The sequence below is a fragment of the Hydra viridissima genome, unplaced genomic scaffold (assembly GCF_058129835.1).
Source record: "Hydra viridissima isolate aposymbiotic clone 2 unplaced genomic scaffold, HvirCarnegie_v1 scaffold_13, whole genome shotgun sequence".
Classification (NCBI taxonomy): Eukaryota; Metazoa; Cnidaria; class Hydrozoa; order Anthoathecata; family Hydridae; genus Hydra; species Hydra viridissima.
In genome coordinates this window covers 7026556-7049014 of record NW_028324312.1, presented here as the reverse complement: position 1 = coordinate 7049014, position 22459 = coordinate 7026556, and the positions used below count along the sequence as shown (strand labels likewise).

Genomic DNA, 22459 nt, shown 5'->3' with positions numbered 1-22459 from the left:
GAATAGTAGTATCAACAATTGGCACGCCTAACTATGGAATATCTAACTACTTAGTAAAGACAATACAACCTGTCTTAAACAAAAACGTAACACGTTTAAAAAACTCTTCTGACTTTATTAACAAAGCAAACTCATGGAATATAGAAAAAAATGAGGTTCAAGTTTCATTTGATGTAGTAAACCTCTATCCATCAATTCCACTTAAAGAAGCTACTTTGATTCTTTTAGATCAATTAAATAAAGATGATTCCTACAAATTTTCTACTAAACTTACTATATCGGAAACTAAAAAGCTGATAGACCTTTGTTTACATCGATGTTATTTCTTGTGGAACGAAGAAATTCATGAGTTGGAGAATTCCGGTCCTATTGGTCTTTCGTTCATGGTCATACTGGCAGAATCTTTTCTACAATACCACGAAGAAAATGCTTTTAATATTGCAAAAACATTAAACCCTCCTCTTGATTAAAAATCCTATCTAAGATATGTTGATGATAGTCATGCTAGATTTTCAAAAATTCAGGAAGCAGAGCAATTCCAACTTATTTTAAATAAACAACACCCTGCAATACAATACACAATCGAAATCGAAAGTGAAAATAAAACTTTAAACTTCCTCGATGTAACGGTAATTAATAACACCAATGGTAATTACGAGTTTAAAGTTTACAGAAAAGAAGCCATTACGAATATTCAAATTAAACCTCACTCAAATCACGACCCCAAAATTTTAAGCGCAATATTTAAAGGTTACGTTCACAGAGCTTACTCCATATGCAGTGATTTACATTTACAAAACGAGATAACTTTTCTAATTCAAATGTTCAACGAAAATGGTTACGACAAAAGACAACTGGTAAGTATTGCTAACCAAATTAGAAAAAAACGGTCCATAAATAAAAACAAATATCAATCCGAGTGTGACACCGTCCATACAGTTTCATTACCGTGGATACCATCACTGTCTCCAAAATTAAGGAAAGTATTTAGAAAAGTTGGATATAGAGTAGTTTTTAAATCGAATCCTAATTTAAGATCACTGTTAACGTGTAAAAACAAATCTAAATTACCACGCAATAGCCAACCTGGAACATACTTAATTGCATGTAACTGTTTAAAGAAATACGTTGGAGAAACGAAATTACAAGTTAGAACTCGAACCCGACAACATCAAAAAAGCTTAAACGAGGGCAAGCATCATCAATCTGCAATAGCCAAACATAGTGAATCATGTCAAGAAGAAATTAATTGGGAGAGAACTAAGACCCTTAAAGTAGAGACAAAAACATTTGATAGGAAGGTCCGTGAGGCTCTTGAAATACAGAGGCACCAATGTTCCCCTCTAAATGGCGGGATTAATCTTGATAATGGGCAATTTGTAAAAACTAAATTTTGGACGCCATTTTTTACGTTTTTACGTAAGAATAATAAAGAAAGAAGCCATTCAACTGCTGACGTCAGTTAATTTTAACCGTTTTTTGTAACTTAAAATAATTTTACGAGCTGATGATGCTGGTAACCATAATCCAGCGAAAATTTCTGATAATAAATTAATATATGTATTTAGAGAATTCGTATTATTTGATGTTTATTATTAATATATATATATATATATATATATTCAGCAACGTTATATTAACTATCGTGCATTTAGCCACGTCAACCAGTTTAAGTGATATTGAAAATAAATGATAAAGACTTACTTTGAAAAATTAGTGCAAGAAAAATTACAAGTTATCTTTACAAAATGATTTGGTTTGCTACATCGATTTGTTAGAATCAGATGCAGGTGCTGTTCGACAGTTAGATAGTCCCACTGGTCTGTATGGGGCATGTTTTAGACACTTTTCCAGTGCATTTGTTATATGATTTTCGTTAGTCTCTTAAAAATTCTTAAAAAAAAAAATAAAAACTAAAGATTTTAGCACAACTTATCATAAATAAGGAGATAAGTACAACTATTAAATCAAGCAGCCACATATTTTGTACATATTATTAAAGCAATAAATGCGGCACTTATAAAAACCTCAAAATATTGCTAGCTTTCCTATTAGAGATAGAAAATAAGTTTGTAATGAGAGTTGTTATGGTTATTGCCATCTTTAATGGTTTTTTGTTTACTATAGTATTTCTTCTTCTAAAAAAACTCTTTGATATGAATGATTTGTATAATGTAGATTATAGAGTCTTTAATAAAAAGTTGTTCTTACATTTTGCTTTGTTTTACAATATATCTGTAAAAGTTTAGTTAAATAACTTTGTGACATCATTGCTTTGATAAACAAAAACTTAAATTGAGAGATAAAAAAGCTATGCTGCTATGAAAAAAAAAAAAAACACATAACAAAGATTACAACTAATATATCAAGTAGCAATGTTGTAGATTCACAAGTAAAACTCATTAATCTGATAAGTACAACAAAATTAAACTTTTAACAAAATTTGAATGAGTAAAAATAGTTTTCAATTTCATTTCTGACAGACATAATATATCCATCAGCAAACAAATAGCCTTACATTCAAGATTACACTTTTAGACAATTATAGCATATGCTGCTTTAAAATGTTGATCAGTAATGTTAAACTGCATGGTCTAATAAAACTCTTTTCCTTGATTTCTTACAAAAATATCACAAATAAAACAATCCTCAATAACTTCTTGTATAACAGTAAAAAAGTTACCATGCAAAAAAAAATAGAAGCACTCTCCTTTCATTATTGTCAGTCAAATATAGCCATTTAAATAGACAGTGTAAAAAAGTGATGGTGTAAAAAAGCAACAGTGTAAAAAAGTGATGTTATTTTTGATTAATAATATCTTTTAAAATATCTGAACCAGTATGTAGAAGAAATTATCTTAGAAATGTGGCTTTCCATCAATTAACTTTTGCCAATGATCTTGGCTATCATGCAAATTCTGAAACAAAATTAATATCTAAAATAGCATCTTGGTAAATAACATCTCTTGTTGATTGGTAATTTAGATTACTGATTCAGCTGAGTTTTAGAAATTTTGTTGCATTCAGGACCCTCTTTTCAAAAATTTAATATCTTAAAATGCATATAGTCTAAAAAATGTTACGTTCTATCATAACTTCAACGTTACTTCGTAGATACGTAGCTACAATGTGTCATGTATTTAAGATAAATATTTTTAAAAAACTGCTCCCCACCCCATCCCCATCTTTCATTTTTTATTGGATACGCCCAAGAATAACTATATCTTTACTTAATCAAATTCACAAATAATAATTATATATTATTATTCAATAATGTATGATTATTTTAAGTGAATATTATAATATCAATATCAATATCAATATATATATTTCGTGATAAGGATGTTACAAAAAACACAGGTCATTGCAAATAGGAATTCACTAATAAAACGCAATGACCTCAATAATATAAAGAAAAGATAAGAGAAAAACATAAGAAATAAACTAGTCACATAGTAAAAATAGAACTTTACAAAAATTTATAAGTAACACTTATAAAACAGACTTTTAAAAGAATTAAAATATAGGTCAAATAGTTATTATAATGTATTCACATATACATACATATATACGCATATACACAAATAAGAAATTATAAAATGTACATAAACATAAAGAAAAAAGTTATAGAGGTTAAGAATAAAGTTAAGCGTAACTTTTTAGATAAAAGTGATGGAGTGACTTTAAGAACAGATTCTTGGATCTAAGGATAAAATTTGTTTTTAGGGTGTACGGAAGGGTGTTCCAAGAAAGGATACACTGATATGTAATGGAATTTATTCCATGTTTAGTTGTCTGTTTTTGTGGGATGGTTAAGTTGTTAAAAGTGACTGATCTTAGGTTATGCCCACACGTTGTCCTATTGTTAAAGTAGTTACGAAATATGGAAGGAAGGAGACCGTGTTGTTGATCCCAGACAAATGAACAACTTAGAAACTGGATTAAATCATAGAAACGAAGAACTTTGGATTTATGATACAGGATGTCAGTAGGGAAGTCTCTCGGACAGAAATGAATTATTCGTATTGCTCTATTTTGAAGCGAAACGATTTTAGACAGACGGACGGTTTTAGATTGTCCCCAAACTTGGCATCCATATTGTAAATGTGAACCAAAAATTGAGTGATATATAGATAGTAATGTGAAAATGGCAAACACATCTTTTTCAAACTGTATTTTTATCTCCATACCTGCTCCAGAATCAACAATGTTGTGCAAAAAACATAATGAATTTGGTAGATAACCAGTATGATTTTTTTCTCAAGTTTTTATCTTTTAGCCGTTTTTTCAAGAAAATTTCAATTTTTCAAGAAAAAAATAATATTAAAAAAAAAAGGAAAAGAAAAGAATACAATTATGTTTAAGCCAAAATTAAAAAAAGTAATAATAATCCGCGTGCATAACAACGGCTAAAAGATAAAAACGTTTACCCACGTGAGTCGTCAGACCAAAATTAATTTTTATCTTTAAGTATCATAAATATTATATTTTAGGTTTGAAGTACATGCGAATTGAATTAAAAATGGCTGGTTTGAAAATATAAACAATCTCGGCAAATCTAAAATATCATTTACTATTCAGTAGTTTAAGTGCATATAAATCAAATTGATTTGTATGCACCTGCGTCCAGATTTAGTTTTTAAGAAATTCACATTGTTTCAAAAAATGCTGAACTAAAGATGTCTGGGTTTAAAAAATTACTATCAGGAAAGAGGAAAACTGTACAACAAAATCAAAAACAAGAAACAACTGAGCCACATAAAACTTCTCTAGCTAACTTATCTGTACGAAGCAAATCAGGAAGTAGCATCGACCTTATTGGTTTATCAGACACTAAAAATGGTTATGTATTAAAGGATAAAGATTTGTCTAAAATCTCTAAAGCAGTTTGGCAAGGTGATCTTTCCAAGCTAAAATCAGTTATAAGTAAAAAAAAGAAAATAAATTGGAATGAAACAGATAAAGAAAACAGGTTTTTTTTTTTTGTGTATTTATTTTTTAAACTGATTACATGTATCAAATTTCTGTTAAATGACTAATATAATTTCATCTACTCTTATTTTCTTTAATTCTTTGATGTTTTACTTTATTATGACAATTTAGAATAGCTAAAACATAGAAACATTATCACTGTAAATATTTACTAAATTTGGGTGACTTGAGCAATATAAATTAATTTACCTTAAATAAATTTATTCTAGTGAATATATAAGGTTTATAAGATTCCATACGTTAAGTTCTTTAGCAGGAATATACATAGTGGTACAGTTTACCCAGAAATATTTGCTCAAAATATTCCATTTGTAGTATTTAAAAATGTGTGTGTGTGTGTGTGTGTGTGTGTGTATGTGTGTGTGTGTGTTAAGTACTACAAATGGAATAGTTTGAGCAACACACACACACATACATATATATATTTTAAATACTACAAATGGAATAGTTTGAGCAAATGTTATATATATATATATATATATATATATATATATATATATATATATATATATATATATATATATATATATATATATATATATATATATATATATATTAGGCCACTGCCTACTAGGTGTTTTTTTTTTAAATCATAAAGAGTCACCCTGGCATTTGTTTATTGCAATGTTAATAACACAAAACAATAAGATTTACTTTTTTAAAAGTTATTTTCACTTCGGGAAATTGGATTTCATAATCACACTTTTTAGCCATTTTGATTTGCTTTAAAGCCTATTTTTTAGTGGTCTAAAAGCCCGGTCTACTACTTCTGGTGCCCAGGTGCAATAATAATTTTAGGAGCCCACAGATAAAAATATAATTTTATACTAACAGTCTTCTTAAATTTTTGCAGTTGGTTGAAAAAAAAGGTTTCAAAGATAAAAAACAGAAAAACTATCGAAAACTAAGATTAAACCAAATTTTCAATAATTACAATAATTTTATGTGTATTTTTAGTTATTTTGAATAGTTGTTAAATTAATTATAAAAAAAAAAGTTTTAGTAGAAAGTTCATTAGCATTTGGGGGCCCCTAAATCGTGAAGCCTGTGTCCATTTCAGCAACTGCCCCCTCCCAAGAAAACCGCCCCTGGAAGTCGATATAATTAGGACATTAATGTCAATAGAACTTTACTTAGATAACTGACTATAGTAAATATTTCATTCAGCAGTTAAAGAAACAAACAAATAAACAAAAAGTATAACTAACATACTAGACATTCATTTTATAAAATAGTCACACTTTTTTACGTTTCTTTTATTCTCTCTTCGACTTTGGGTTTTAGTCAAAATGAATTTGTGTCTCTTTTTGTAACCAAAAGCCTGTTTAGATGCCTCTGAGGTTAATTTGACTGCTCTCTCCACAGATTGAGAATTGTTTGGCATATCTATTGCATAAAGTTTTAGATTTGATTTAATGGCCTCTCTCAGAATTTCTGATGTTATGCAAAAAGTTGTTGGGGGCTTAACCTGAATATCATTAACAGAAACAAGATAATCCCAAGACTCAGCATCAAAATTTATTTTCATTATGGATTTCGACTTAAGCTTTGGTTTAAAAGTAATGTCTTCTTTCAATTCTCTTATTTTAAGGATTTGGTTGAGGGCTTGATTTCTTATATTCAGATTTTCATCCAGCAGCATGCAGTACAGGAAATTTTCTTGCAAACAACAATATGAATTTCCTTGTAAGTTCTTAAAAACAATGCTCTGAATCCTGCTGTCTTGAAGCTTGACTAATTGAATAGTTTTATACAGAAGTTGACAAGCATCTTTGTATTTTCCAGAGCGCTTAATAGCAAACCACATTACACAATAGTCATTACTAATAATTCAGGAGATAGTTTATCAATCCTAACATAAACCATCATTATTCTTAAGGCTAGAGTTAGCCATCTAGCATGAAAAATTGGTCCAGGTTTTTTTGCAAGAAATTTTTTACATATAAAACCTTTTGAGATACCCACACAGTACTCATAAAGCATTCGCTGGTCTGTACTAAGATTGCTTATAACCTCACTGCTAACAAACAACTCTATTTCTGAATATATGGGAACAAACTCAATCAATACCTGTTCATGAAGAGTTTGATGAGATGCAGCATCTCCAATAGGCCCCTTATAAGACTTAGGACCATTTGTGTTTCCATCTAATTCACATATGATGTGTCGCAGTGGAAGTTCAACTTGATGAAGCAAACATCCTAATAGGTGCAAACTTCTTTTAAGAATTTTTTCCAGTTTTACAACCAAACTGCTATCTGCACCTGTATTAGAAGTTGTGTTATCTACAATAACAGCGACTAAGCTCTGAACACTATTATATTCTGTTAAAACATCTGCAGTAGCATTTGCCATGGTAGCGCCAGTTCCATTAGGTATAACTACATGAGTCAAATAATTTTGTGCTATTGGTCCATATTCTGCTGTAAATGTAAGATGATGTTCTTATTTGGTTGAAGCAACAATAATAGGATCTTCATCAGTGTTATAACTGACAGAATGTACTAATGTAGACTTGTCAATTTTTCCATCAATTCCAATAACCTTTAATTCTTTAACATCAGCTAAGTGTTTAGAACTTATGATAGTGCTGATTCTTTTTTTTTCTCCAAAAACCTTTTTTTCAGTTATTATTTGTGATTTATTAAATTTTTTTACAATACCATAGTCTATTAATACAGCTGTTGCTAATGCAGCTGTTGCAGCATCGCTTATTTCAAGTTGTATAGTAGCTTTTGCCAAATTTGTTAAATGAGTATAATTTTTTTCAACTGGCATGGTTATAGAAAAGTCTGGATCAGATTCAAACTTATTATTGTTATCAAATAACTCAGTATAATCAGATTGGGAATCACATTAAATTTCCACAGCAGGCAACTTAATACATCTTTTTATCTGCTTATTAGTTTCTCTCTCTTGCTTCCTTTTTTCTCTGGCAGCTGTTATTTTATCTACTGTACCAATTTGAAATCTGCCTGTTATTCCAATTTTCAATTTTTGATCTTTTAAATATTCTCTATCCAATAGTGGTACCTAAAACAATTTTAAACTTTTTTAACAAGGTGTTAACTCAGTTCAATAACAAACATGTTAAACTAACTCTAGAATAGAATAAATACAATAAAATAGTTTCAAATATATTTTACAATATCCTAAACACTTAAGAAAATCACAGTTTAAATCATCTCTTAGGCTTTTTTTTTATTAACAATAAAACAAAATAAAGTATTTAGCTGACAAAATGGAAGAAAAGTACACTGCTTTTTCACTCTGACGTGTATTTGATTGTTACTACCAGATTCAAAGCTCTCCAAATTACTACAGATTAAAGAATTAAATAAAGTCTAATTTTTAAAATTAAAATTATTTACCTTTTTGCCACTTTCACAGAGACAAGCAAAGTGTGTTGTTTTGCAATTCAAAGAATTCTTACACTTAACAGATCTATGCATTAGAAAAATTGCATGCATTATAAAAATATTTAAAATCTATCAGAATAATTTTAATATCATTTTTATAAAAAAGTATTACAGAAAAAATGAAAACAAAAACATATCATTAAAATTATAAAATTATGTAAAACTATCCAATGCAATCTATTTAATTTAGCATTTAACTTATAAAAAATATCATATCAAGTTATAAATAATTATTTGTATAAAGTTTAGCACAAGCTAAAAATAAGTATTGCATATAAAAATGAAATTAACAATTTTTCTAACCTATTATTGCAAGCTACTACTGGAAGTCCACAACCACAAGAAGACAAATCAAACAAATGCTCAAAGTTTTAATCAAGATATTCCTTGTTTTTGTTTGCATTTTTGCATTTTCCTTAAGCAGATGAAACTCTCTTAAGAAGTCTAGAAATTTTTTTGGCTACTGACTTCTCATGGATCAGAGGAAGCTTAGGATTTACTCTACTCCAAAGACTGATCAACTCATTTGTAACTTTTAAAATTATCTCTGGAGAACTAATACTTGTAACTTCATACATATTTTTACAAATAAGATATGAATATTGAATCACTTGTCTGTAGGTTGGAAGATCGCTTATTGGAAGCTCTGATGGCAAACCAGCATCTCTTGCTTTCATTACGAGTTCTTAGGTTTTTTATTATTATAGGCATTTCCCTTCAAGTGTGTGTGTATATATATGTTATATATATTCACACACACATTTATTTAATACTTCATTAGAAATAGTGTAAAATAATAACATAAATACTAAAAACAAAAATTCCAGCTTAAAGTATTTTAATTATGACTTTGGAATTCTAAATATGAAACTTTTTGTTCACCAAAATTGCTAGCGCCCCTCATCCCTAAAACAGATGAATCAATATTTATTTGAACTCAAATCCCTAAATAGTCATTAATTTTTTTAAATTTATATTTGTTGGAATTTTTTTATTTATAGCATAAAAACATTTTCCAGGGTGACTCTTATTAAATCTTAATCCTGGCAGTGGCCTAATATATATATATATATATATATATATATATATATATATATATATATACACACACACACACACACACACACACACACACACACACACACACACACACACACACACACACACACACACACACACACACACACACACACACACACACACACACACACACACACACACACACACACACACACACACACACACACACACACACACACACACACACACACACACACACACACACACACACATACACATATTCACTTAACCACAAAATTAATGCACCACTTATAAATTTTGTTTTATTTTAATTGTTGTCAGTATCATTATATTTTTTGACAAAAATATTAAAAATAGCACACTAGAACACAATTATTTTGATGATAATGATGAAATTGATTATGAGGATGGTGAAAAAGTAAACTAAAACTAAAAATATGGTTCATTTAACAAAATAAAGTAAAATGATTATTATTGTTATGCATGCTAATACAGCTTACATTAAAACATTTTTGACTTATCAATAACTATTGTTACCACTTTTTGATGTTATTACAGCCTGATTGTGCCATGGCATGCTTTCACTTAGAAATCTAATTGTTTTCTGAGGGATTGAGGGATATCCTCCCCATGCGGATAAGACTAGACAGTTAGGTGGTGGATGTTGACTTCTAACATGGTGTCCCATTATATCCCAAACATGCTCTATTGGGTTCATATTTGGACTGCATGCTGGCAACTCCAAAATTTGAATATTAACATTATTTAAGTATTCAGTAACAATATGTGCCGTACATGGTCTAGCATAAGGAAGAGTCCATCTCCAATATATGGTGCAAAAGCTACCACAAAAGGTTCTAAAATGTCTGCTATGTATTGTTGAGAAGTCAGGCGTCCACCATAAACAATAAAAAGCTCTGTGCAAGCTGTTAAAAATATTCCATTCTTTACCATTAATGAGCTGCCTCCATATAAAGTGGTTTCTTGAATGTTACAAGTGAAATATCTTCCATTTGGTCTTCTGTAAATTCTTGGGCAGCAATCAGAACCTATGAAGCAAAACCTTGACTCATCTGTAAATAAGACCTGTCCTCAATCATTAGTTCCTAATTCATATGCAGAATAACCATAAAGGTTTTTGATAAAAACTTTTATGGTTATTCTGAAAGTAAATGCAATCAGGGTTTCTGATAACAAAAAAAAAATTACTTCAATAAAGCATTTAAAATTAACAAGCTTTCAACATTAAATAAGTTTCTGAACAAATTTTTCCCTAAGTAATTAATTTTTGCAATTTTTAGTATTTAGTTGGGCCATCATTGCATTTAATGACTTCTATAAATCAATTTTGTGTTGATTCAACTTTGAGTCCAAGCTTCATGGAGCAAGATCTTCAGCTCTTCTTTATTTTGAGATATTGTGATTTAAGCTTTTTGATCCAGAATACCTATAGGTGTTCAATTAGGTTGAGATGTAGACTTTAAGTCAGTTATTCAGTAACTTAATCTGTTTCTGGACAAAAATTTTTTTTTGCTTTCTTTAATATATACTTGGAGTTGTTGTCTTAATGAAAGATTAAAATGTTTTCCATTCTCAGTTTTCAAGTTGAGACGAGAAGTATTTTATTGAGAATATTGACATAAAACTTAGAGTCCATAATTCCATCAATAAACTCCAACTTTATTGTTCCATTCCAAGCTATTAATCCTCATACCATAGCATTCTCTCCTGCAAATTTCACTGTTCCTCAAATGCAACTGAGTTTGAATGCTTTGTCATCCTTTCTCCATACTTGTTGAGGTTAATTGGGTTTCACAAAATGAAAATTAACTTGTCTATCCACAAAATATTCAAGTATGATTACAGTATTTTTACATATTTCTTAGCAAATACAAGCTTCTTGCATGGAACTCTTGCTTTAACTCTCTTTCAATCAGTATCAAACAGTAAATAGGCTCACTGGAATTCTAAGTTCTTTTTCATCTGGACAGCTAGTTGTTCAATTCTGGGTGTTGTTTTGCACTTTGCTCCTGATCTTAGCTGTTTTTTAGATATCCAAACCATATGTACTTTTTAATGAAGTCACTGATGGTTCCTAATGCCAGTTGACACCCAAAAAGTGTTAACCTGTAGCTAATTTTCAATAAAATTTCAAAAAAGTCTCCTCAAAAAAAGAAGTTTAAGAAAAAGAGGCAGAGCACCTCTTACAAGGATATTACTGAGCAGATATATCCGTCACATTACTTTACGAGTTTGTAAAAAAAGAAAGTGATATTGTAAATTGGTTTATCCTGTATCAAAAAATCATAATAGATAAGCAAATGTGCTTACTAAAATTTCCTTAGTTACAATAATTAAATGGTGACTTTTAAAACAGATTTCCATTACTTTAGTTTATAACTCAATTGAGTATTTTCCTGTTAATAGTAATGATAATAATAATAATAATAATAATAATAATAATAATAATAATAATAATAATAATAATAATAATAATAATAATAATAACAATAATAATAATAATGATAGTAATATATATAGCTGGTCAAAAGAATTTATATTGTTTTTTTCCAAGAGTAATTGCTTCAGTTTTCTTTGTTTGGTTTGCAGAGAACTTATTAATAGTTCAATGTTATGTATATCAATAATAGTTGCAATAATATGGATTGCTTAATATGGTGGAGTTTTTTTAGGATTAAGACTCCCAAAGCCATGCATTGATCAAAGTATTATAGAATTGTTTAGAGAAAATCATGAAAAGATTGATTAATCATAATTCACCAAACATTTTCTGTTCTTATTTAGTCCAATATTTTGTTAAATAAAATACCACTAGAACAGTTTGAACAGAGGTGTTACAAATAGTAGCATTTTTTACTTTACTTTTTCCCTTTACTTTTTCCCTTATTTATCAAAAATAACTTCTGACATTTTGTTTATCAATCATAATTATTCCCATAATATTTATCTGGCAATTATGTTATACATCTTAACTTAGACTTAGTTTTGTTAAAATTACTGTGAGGATTAAATAAACAAAGTAATATTTCACAGTTTTCGTAAAATTAAACATGCAAAATGCAGTACTTTCAACAATACTAAATTTGATATTTTAGAAATGTTTAAGGCATTAAGCTTTTTTATTGAGATAAGTCAGATTTTTTCAGGCATTATGTATCTCTAGATATCTTAAAGACTTATGCAAACTATTTCTAAAAAAACTTTTTTTTTGAAACAGACTATTATATTAGTCTGTTTTATTTATTTTTCTCTAATTGTTTCATATATCACACTTAAGTAATGATGTTTTTATTTATGTTTTTTATTGAGTGTTTTTAGATATTCAGATTTTTAGATTTATTTTAGAACAGTGCTTCATTTGGCATGTGCTCAAGGTTTTGAAACCATTACTGAATTTATTCTTTCAAATGGTGCAAATGTTAATATGAGCGATGCAGAGGGAAAAACACCATTGATGAAGGTGAAAATTTAAGAAAATTCATTTATATGATTTTATATAGTTAATGTCTCCACATCAAGACTCTATGGGTTATGTTTATGCAGTACTAACTAAAAACATAAACTCAGTATGCAAATTTTTGAATTTTGCTACCTGAAGAATTTCATGGCATGCAGTGAGATTTGAGTTGTAATTGTCACCATGTTTGTGCCCATTAACAATTTGTAATAATGTTTCCTAATCTTTTTGGTGCCATGCTTTTCTCTGCCTCCTCCCTTTAAACTTTTTCAAATGTCCATATGTAATATGCACATAATTTGTGAAATTATCACAAATTAAACTGTTAACTAATAAAACTGAGAGTTTCCATATCATTTATTCAAACTCTTACCACCTTGTGGGACAGGGATTTCACATTGAGAAACATTGTTCTAGTTCTTCATGAAGTCTGTAAACAATACATTCTTTAATCTTTTTTATAAAATAGCTAATTGAGCAATTTCTTCTATTGATTTGCATATATACTTGTTGATATTAGCCTTCAGCTTTTAGTTACTTTGTAATTAGTTATTAGTAATAGGTTTTAAATTGCCTTTTCTTCACAAAAAAAATCTCATTAAATATAGGCATGTGAACAAAATAATGCAAAAATTGTTGAATGCCTTTTAAAACATGGTGCTGAAACAAATGTTTTTGATTTGAATCATGTATCTGCCATGCATATTGCTGCTGCACAAGGCAATATTGAAATCGGAATGATGTTAGCTGACCGCGATGCAAAACTTGATGTCAGAGATAAGGTATGTAGTTCCTAAATATACATTTTATTTTGTCAGAATTAATTTTTTGAGAAAAGTATATTTATGAGTTTTTCAAATTAGAAATGAATTTGAAAAATTCATAAATAATATTTTAAGCTATATTATTACAACTGAAATATTTTTTGAAAAGTTTCAAAATTCTTTTTTTTTTTCATTTAAATAAGGTAATAGAAGTTCTATGAGGAAAAAATGTTATTGGAAAAATGAAAGGCTTGAAAGAGCATCAAGACTGTCTTAAATTAAAAGTATTATTTAAAAAAAAAGCAGTTTCTCAAACTCAAAAAAAAAAAAAAATTAAGACTAAAATGAGTTTTACAAAAATTCAGAGAATTGAAATCTCTAAACTTCTTATGCTACCATGTTGCAGTTTAAGTGAAATAATACATTTTAACAAATTTTTTATTCTATTTTTAGAATCTAGTCACACCACTTCACTTGTGCTGTGCCCTAGGTAACAAAGATTTTGCAGACTTCCTATTAACTGAGTATGTGGCGGTTAACTGCATTGATTCTCAAAAAAGGTATTTAAAGTTTTATATTTTATGAATATGAAATTTGTTTGTTGTTTCTTCAGTATCTATTTTTTTTAATGTTACATAAATTGTCAACAGAACACCACTAATGGCAGCATGCATTGATGGTCATGAGGATATTGTTGAACTCTTACTTGAAAATAATGCTGATGTCTCATTGGTTGATAAAGATGGATTGACTGCTTATCAGTTAGCTGAAAGCTACAAAAACCCAGGGTACTTATTTCATTTTGGATTTGCTTTAGGAGTTTCCCTAATTATGTGACTATTAAGGGTGATTGAAGAGGAAAGTTACATACTCTTGTTTCTATGGTGAACACAATTTGTTCTTATTCTGGATCAAGACATCATGTTTTAATTGTTAGTTTGCATTTTTTAAATCTAGAATTTGTGCCATTCTTAAAGATCATAGTATGAAGACAAGTAAGCAAGTATCTCCTAGAAGAGAATCTCCTTTGTCAAAAGAAGCACTCTTTTCTCCAGTTGCTAAATCACTTAATGAAATGTTCTCTCTTACTGGTTCATCTCAATCTTGTGGGTCAGCTTTTAGCATTGCCACTGCTGTGGTTCCCACAAAATCTATATTTGGAGGACCTGCTGTTAATGTTGAAGGTAAACCTTTTAATTTTGTTCACAAATTGTAAGGAATTAGTAATCATGTCTGTATTAATTTGTTTACTTTTTAGTTAGAGCCATAAACTTAATGTTGATAGTTGCTTGCCAAACTTTTTTTGCAAATATTTCCAATAAAATTCAATATAGTTTTCTTTATAGTTTTTATTTCAGTAGTAACACTGCATCAACATTTGTCATTCAATTGATATTGTTTATGTTTTTTAAACATGTAAAATTGAGTTCCATCTTGCTGCTAATTTTAAGGAAAAAAAAAAATGGTGTTAAAAGAAAGATTTTTCTTATTTTAATAAATAACTCCTTTATTTAATATTAATCAATGTTTTTTATTAAACAATTATTTAATTTAATAATTATTGTTATCTTTTTTTTTAGTAAAGGAGAAATCTGAAGAAAGGTGACTTTAAAATGTGGCTATATATTTTTTAAATACATTATCTTCTTAAGCTTTTCTTTATTTTTAAGCTAAGACAAATCAGGCATAATGGATTGAAATACTATGTTTGTTAAGATGGTTCTTTTTTTTTTTTTTTTTTTTTGAAAATATCTGCTCCAAAGGTGTTAGTTTACTTCAGTTTTCTTGAAATCAAAATTTCATGAAAATTGGTCGATATCTTGACCCTTCTCATTTAAATTGAAATTTCAGTCTTCACATGACAAGAAAAAGCAACAATATTTTTTACTAAGCATTGAAATAATTTATAGCATAAATTTCAATATCTTTTAAAACAGTAAAAATGTGTAACACCTTTATTTGATGCATGTTCTTCTCTTAGGATGCTTTGTAAAATTCTTTATTCTAAATATTCTTTCTTTTTTGGAGGTTATGATGTGAACTTCATTAAAAGTATCTACCTGAATGACTATTGATCAGCTTGTATTAGATCAACCAGTAAAGTTGCATGTAAATTTAATTCCTATGGAATTAGTAATTGTTAAAAGCTTTTATAAGAAACAAAAATCAATGATAGAAATTCTCCAAAAAAGTAATCACTCAATTATATCATAACAAAGATTGTTGTGTCATCAATTGAAAGAATTTACAAACATGCGTCCTTCTTAAAGACACAATTAAAGTCAGTGTTCTCAAAGTGTATGAAAAGTATTAAAGTATAATCTAAGTATCAGCTCACAGATGATGCAAGAATTCAAAGTGTGTGAATGACTTATCTTTCTGATTTTTTAAAAAGTAAGAAAGTTGAGTTTTGTAAATGAATTTCTGGTTTAGTTGAAGTTGCTGATAATGATAATGTGCCTTAGAATTTGGGAGATAAAAGAGGAAGTCAAAAAAGAAAATTGAAGGTGTTAGTGGTACACAGGAACAGCAATGAAAAGAATTTTACTCTTAAGTTGTTGCTTCTGAGAGTATGGAAACTGATGAGGATATTGATTAACCAATAGATGAAGTAAGAAGTCTGTCCTAAAAGCCCAGAGTGTTCAGACTCTGATTTCCAGATGACACTAAGTAAATTAATACTATTAGTATCATAAAAATTGGTTTGAAGGATCAAATAAGAAATCTACAACAGATAGCAGAAGCAAAGGTGTTGAGTTCTTGAGGAAAATATTGTAATTGTTTCACTTTCTGACAAGAAAGTTCCTGGATCATGTACTGCCAGCTGATGGTAAAACTAAACAGTTTCTTCAACAACAACAATAAATTGATTAAATTGAAGCCTTGAAATGTGATAGTTTTTATACAAATGTTAAAGCAGTAAGTGGAACAAATAATTTGATTGAATTAAGTATTGGGTGTGCTTTACAATCAAAAGTTTGCCTTCAACATATCAATTGATCGCCATTATGGTACATATCATTAAACTGAATGGCTCCAAAACAGCTGACAACACACTTGGAACCTGTTATTAGAGTATTTAGTTTTATAGTTAATTCAAATAAAAATAAAGTCACATTTTTTTTTCCTTACTTAAGAGAAGATTTCTCAGTTTGATAAATTAAGCTCAGCAAACAAAAACATCAAAGTTGAATTGCATAACTGAGATCAAAAAAAGGGTTTCACCCTAAAATAGTCAAATACTTTGCTTATTTTCTATTTATCATTAGAATTTTGGACTATTTTTTGGAACTTACTAGAGTGTGAACTTTTAATTTTAATTTTTTATTGTTTATAAAAAATGGTGAAGTTCCTGTTCAATATTACTTAATTTGTAACACAACAAAAGATGTTGTTACATTTTTGTGTTGTGTGAAGAATAAAAATTTAACTGATTAGGGTCAAAATATCAACTAACTTTTGTGAAATTTTGAATACAGCTATGTGTACCATTTTTTAGTAAACTAATACCTTTCATGCAAACTTTTTTTTATTAATTTAAAAGTTTATATACCATCTTAATGAATCAAGAGGATGTTGTGATAATAAGGAACAGTTTCAGAAATTACATCTTGCTCTTTTTATGTTTAGTTGTCATTTTTATTTATACTAATAATGATAGTAGTCTTACACACTCTTAATGATTTTCAGAGAAAGTAATCAATTTTGCAAAGCTTTTTCACAGTGAAATAGATTTGAAAATGTTTTATTGTTTGGCTTTCAAAAACAACTCTGATGCAAGTTGCAAGGAAATCACTAACCTCTTAAAATCACTTATACTAAAATCTATTGAATTAAAAATTGCATTAAATATTGCACTAAACATTTATTTTCTTTCAGCAATTCAGATGATGTTGGTGAAAACTCCTGGGCAGATTCAGTTTCCGAAAACCTTTCTGAGTTGCAAAAAGTAACATTTTTTTTTCTGCAAAAGTTTCTTAAATAAAAATAAATTTGAATATACACTTTTATTACTTAACATTTGAATTACAAAAATATATTATTAACTTATTTTTGTCATTAAATGAAGTTTTTGTAAATGTTAATTTACATTTTTATCTACTTTGTTTTAAGTTAATAAAAAATATTCAAATTTCATTTGAAAGAAGTAAAGTATCTTTATTAAAATAGTACACACCTGCATGCTGGTATATTAATGTTATTTTTACTTACTGATCATTATTTTGCTTCAAGATCTTCTAAAATAATTGTATTTTAATGTGGAAGTGTAGCTACAATGTTAAATTTACTTTGTATGTTTGTTTAGAAACCAAAGGGATTGAACTTTTCAAAATTAATAAGAAAAAATCAGTTTGACAAGGATCCTCCATTTAATCAATTAAGTGGTAAGTCAGTCTTTTGCTCCTCAAAGTTTATATTATATTAATCTCTTCATAAAGCAAATCAATTAAAACCAAGAGTTCTCTTTTTGATGGTGTGAGTTGTTTTCATTTCTGCACTCAGAATAAGAATGCACTCAGAAAGTTCTATTGAATAAGTGTAAGAAAAGTTCTTAAACTATTAACCATTTTTTCTAACCACAAATATTGCTATTTTAGTTCTAAATAATTCAGTACAACCCATATTTATAGTTAAGAATTTCTTAGCTAATAATGTTGTTGCAATAACAGTGTCATTGCATTATTTGTTTACAAACTGTCTCTTGTAATTGTTATTTGTGTATCTAATAATATAAATATCTGATAAGTATATCTAAAAAAAAAAAATATAAAAGATAAATAAAAAGGGAAATGAGTGATTCAAACAATGAAAGTAGTAGTAATCATAACCCTGATATAAAATATGTGACAAAAATATATACTTTTTGAAAAATACAAAGGTGTTCAATTGCACATTTAAAGACTCTTATTAACTCTACAAAAGTTATAGTTTATTAAATGAGAAGCAAAAAAAAAAAAAGTTCAAATGTTACTTTTACTTAATGGTAGTAACTTTTCCATATCTTTAGATACAGAAACTAAGAAACTAGATGCTGTAAGTAAAAGTTTTGTTACTTTTTGATTAAATTTGGTAGTTTAACACAGTTTTTTTGTCTGCTGTAATTTTGATATAATTTTTTTATATATCAAAAACAAATTTAATTTCTGAAAAGGGTATCAATGGTTCACCCCTGGTTGTATCAAAAAAAAATATTCCACCACTAATTGGAGAAACAAAAAATGATCCACTATTGAAGCTGTCCATGAAAAATGATATACCATTAAAGGTACCATTGAAGCAAGGAAAAAAACTTAATGAACCAATTACGAAAGCAGTTAGTAATGAAAAAGGTACTTTTTGCAGTTTTTTTGAATCTTAATTCCAAAAGCTTCCTGACAAGTTTGGCATCCATTAACATGATTTTTCTTGAAGCTATTGGTTGTATGTCAGTTTTTATGACTCAATATACTCCAGTTTTTTTTATCTGAATTAAATTATCCTCTCTTTAATGATTGATTTATGTAATTTAAAGACTATTCTTCTTTGACAATAATCTTTGATAATAATTAAATTATAAGAATATTCAGGAAAAAAGGAACTCTTGTGTTTGACTGAGTCATGTAAAATTGCAATTTGCAAAGTATTAATTCCTTAAATGATTTTAAAGGGTTCCACAATAAAAAACTACACTAGCTTTCAAAACTTGGTCCCAAAATTATCAATGGTACCAAAGGACCAGATAATCAACATAAAAATCAACATTTAATGGCTCTTAAATATATGTCATGGGGAAAAATCAGAATTCTATTGATTATCACTATCCATACAGCAAAAGTATGAATTTTAATTCAAAGACCTTTTGAATGTGAGCTATGAATGGGTGAAATACATAGTTCTATCTTTGGTTTAATACTGGACTTCTTCTGCCTTGACAGTAAATAAGGTTCTTAATTATCTCCTTCCCATCACATGGAGTAGAGCTGTCAGTTTGCCAAAGCAAACACAACTGTGGATGGATCTGAATACCACTAAGAATTTTTCCAGCATGAAGATTAAAGTAAAGAAGAATTCAGAATTAAATTAAATTTAGATTTAAAAAGATTTTTTGCTACATATTTTGTAATACTACTTCAATTAAGCTCAAGGTTTCTTTAACAGGCTAACTAGATTAAAGAAAATTGTTAGGTAAACACTAATTCCCTTTGGAATGTTGCTAAACATTTGAGAAACATTTTAGAAATGTTTAAAAAATTTACAAAAGTATACAAAAATGTTTTAAAAATATTAGAAATACAATCTGTTTGTACTTAATGTAATCTTTTTGTACCTGAGATTATGGTTTATAGGTTCTCTGAACAGAATAGCTGTGAATATTACTTACTATTGTCTGTTACTATTGAATGTTACAACTATTAGAAGGAGAATAAGTCACATCAGTTAGTATTTGAACTGTATAAAAATCTCACAAATGTATTTATTATAATAGGATGGTTTGAAGAAGAAAAAAAAATGCATGACCCTTTATGATTGCCTGAACCTTGTTTTGTTGTTGTTCAAAAATGTGGCAGTAAATTGTTTTAAATTTATAATAAGAAGAATATGATAATTATAGTAGTAAATAGATTTTATGAATTGTTTTCTGATATAGCAAAAACTGGAATTTAACAATTTTTCAGAATTTGTTTTTTAGTTTTTTTTGTTCCATATACTATTTAAATATTATAAATTAGTGTGTCAAAAAATTATTGTTATTGTTGTACAAGCTGTTATGTGTACCATAGTCATAAAATACATAGTCTGGCCAGTTGAAGAGCGTTTTTTTATTATCTTATTGTTAGAGTTTTTTTAGAACCCAGTCTACTAACTGGTGCACACTGTTTGTAAACAAAGACGTCATATATGTGGAATACTGATAATTACATTTTCTGGAATCAGATATCTGAATTATTCTATAAAGATCTAAACTATGGCCTTCACACTTGCCCAAATCTCTCCTTAGAAAACGTTAGGTTACCAATTATAGGAACTAATAGTCTTGATAATAATCCAGAACCAAAGACCTTTACCAAATAGAAATTACCACGCTGAAGTTGTAACAAAAAATGAACTCATCAAAAGAAGGAAATCAAAAACGGCTATACTCATAGCCACAAACCTTATAAAGGCATTGTTTGTATAAAATAATTGTGTGTATATATATATAAATGTATATATATATATATATATATATACACATATACACACACATATATATATATATATATATATATATATACACATTTGTCCTTAGTATTTGCAAAAAGGGTTCCCAAGTCTTGAATACTATTTTTTATTAAGAAATATAATAGTGAGATGAAATGATTTTTTGACTTAACTTTTTGTTGCCACCATGTCTTACACTGCGCATGTGACGATTAGAGTAATTTGCATGTGGAAACTAAAGGTAAGTGGGGCATCAAAAGGTACATTGTTAACCTTTAAAATTCTCTAGGAGACTGAAAAGTGATCTCTTAAGTTGAAGTTGTGTTACAAAGAAAGGAGAGGCTAAAATAAAATTCTTAACATTATTTATTTCAAAATTATTTTAATAAACTTATTTTAATAAAATAATAAAAATAAATAAATATTAAACTACTTTTAATTATATAGCATTTGATACTTAAAATAAGAACTTACTTAACTTCATTTGGTTTTCACTTTATTAATGATTGCATCTCTCCATCATGCTGCAATATAGTTCCTACGCAAGAATATGTTTTTAATGACATTTATGACTATGAAAATAACCTTTTCTAATGTCTATTTTTTATTTAAACTATTCAGTGGAGTTCAAAGATCCTTTCTCAATTTCTTTTCTTAACGAATTTGTTCTTTTGTTCTTAGATTTGATTTTATGCAAATTTACAAGGTCCTTTGAATAATAAAATGAGCGAACACAAATATAAAGAGTTGAAAGATAGTCTAGAAGATTGAGAGACAATTCTTCAGATATTTTGGTAGAAGAAATATTGCAAATTTTTGAGAAGTGAGATAAAACCCCAACATCTTTAAGCAACTCTGCAGTCAACATTTTTACTTAAAATTATTGTTGATTTTCTAAATGCTATTCCTGCTACTTTAAATAGTGACAAAGCATCAGATGATATAAACCAAAGACCACCTCAATTTTTTAAACTAGTAAATTTTTTATTAGTATCATGATTATACTTGTCAAAATAATTAGAATTATTTTCTACAATTTTTCCAGCCAACAAAATTGAAAGTGTTTCTTGTCAAATCTGGTTTGTCAATTTTTTGAATAACATATCCTTCAATAAAAAGTACTAAATACATACCCACCCAAATATTCAATTAAACTTTTTTCTTTATTTGTAAATTTAATTTCATCATCAATAACTAAAACTGAGGTGGCATTTTTAGACTTAGTCAAGTGAGCCAAAATGTGATTTGCAAGGTCATATCCTATAAGAGTTGAGGTTTTATCTGTGAGATTTTTCATAAAACCTTTCTGACCAGCAACTTAGTAAAATTGTGAATAAAAAACTTTTGCATCACCATTAAAATTTTCAATAACTTCCTTTGTTAGATCAAATCAATGCTTTGCATCATCTTCTGAGAAACTGTACCTTGAAAGCTCATCTCTGATATATGGAGGGTAGAAAAGATCGTTTTCCACAAATTTAATGCTTTTTTTAATGAAAGTTGTGAACTCTTCTGCAGTACATGCACGCTTAATATCAGTTGCTGCATTTCTTTGCAGTGTTGAAGAATTTTAAAGTGGTTTG

At 28.2% G+C, this 22459-nt stretch overlaps 1 protein-coding gene and 1 pseudogene across 3 annotated transcripts in view; one reads left to right on the top strand and one right to left on the bottom strand.

The window, feature by feature from the left end:
• Positions 1–4345: 4345 nt before the first annotated feature.
• The window catches only part of LOC145195133 (uncharacterized), a 35409-nt gene continuing 17295 nt past the window's right edge, over positions 4346–22459 (top strand). For both annotated transcript variants that reach the window (XM_090070901.1, XM_090070900.1), the window contains exons 1-11: positions 4346–4972; positions 12819–12933; positions 13539–13712; positions 14148–14254; positions 14345–14482; positions 14652–14878; positions 15275–15296; positions 17574–17643; positions 18001–18079; positions 18703–18728; positions 18847–19024. In XM_090070901.1, coding sequence (XP_089927027.1) covers positions 4680–4972; positions 12819–12933; positions 13539–13712; positions 14148–14254; positions 14345–14482; positions 14652–14878; positions 15275–15296; positions 17574–17643; positions 18001–18079; positions 18703–18728; positions 18847–19024 — 1429 coding nt within the window. In that variant the 5' untranslated portion in view covers positions 4346–4679. The remainder of the gene's footprint in view (positions 4973–12818; positions 12934–13538; positions 13713–14147; positions 14255–14344; positions 14483–14651; positions 14879–15274; positions 15297–17573; positions 17644–18000; positions 18080–18702; positions 18729–18846; positions 19025–22459) is intronic.
• Positions 6212–9183, bottom strand: LOC149880218 (uncharacterized; annotated as a pseudogene). Its single transcript, XR_016446263.1, has 3 exons — positions 8715–9183; positions 8364–8436; positions 6212–8025 (listed from the first exon to the last, which is right to left on the bottom strand). The product of XR_016446263.1 is annotated as an uncharacterized LOC149880218 (transcript).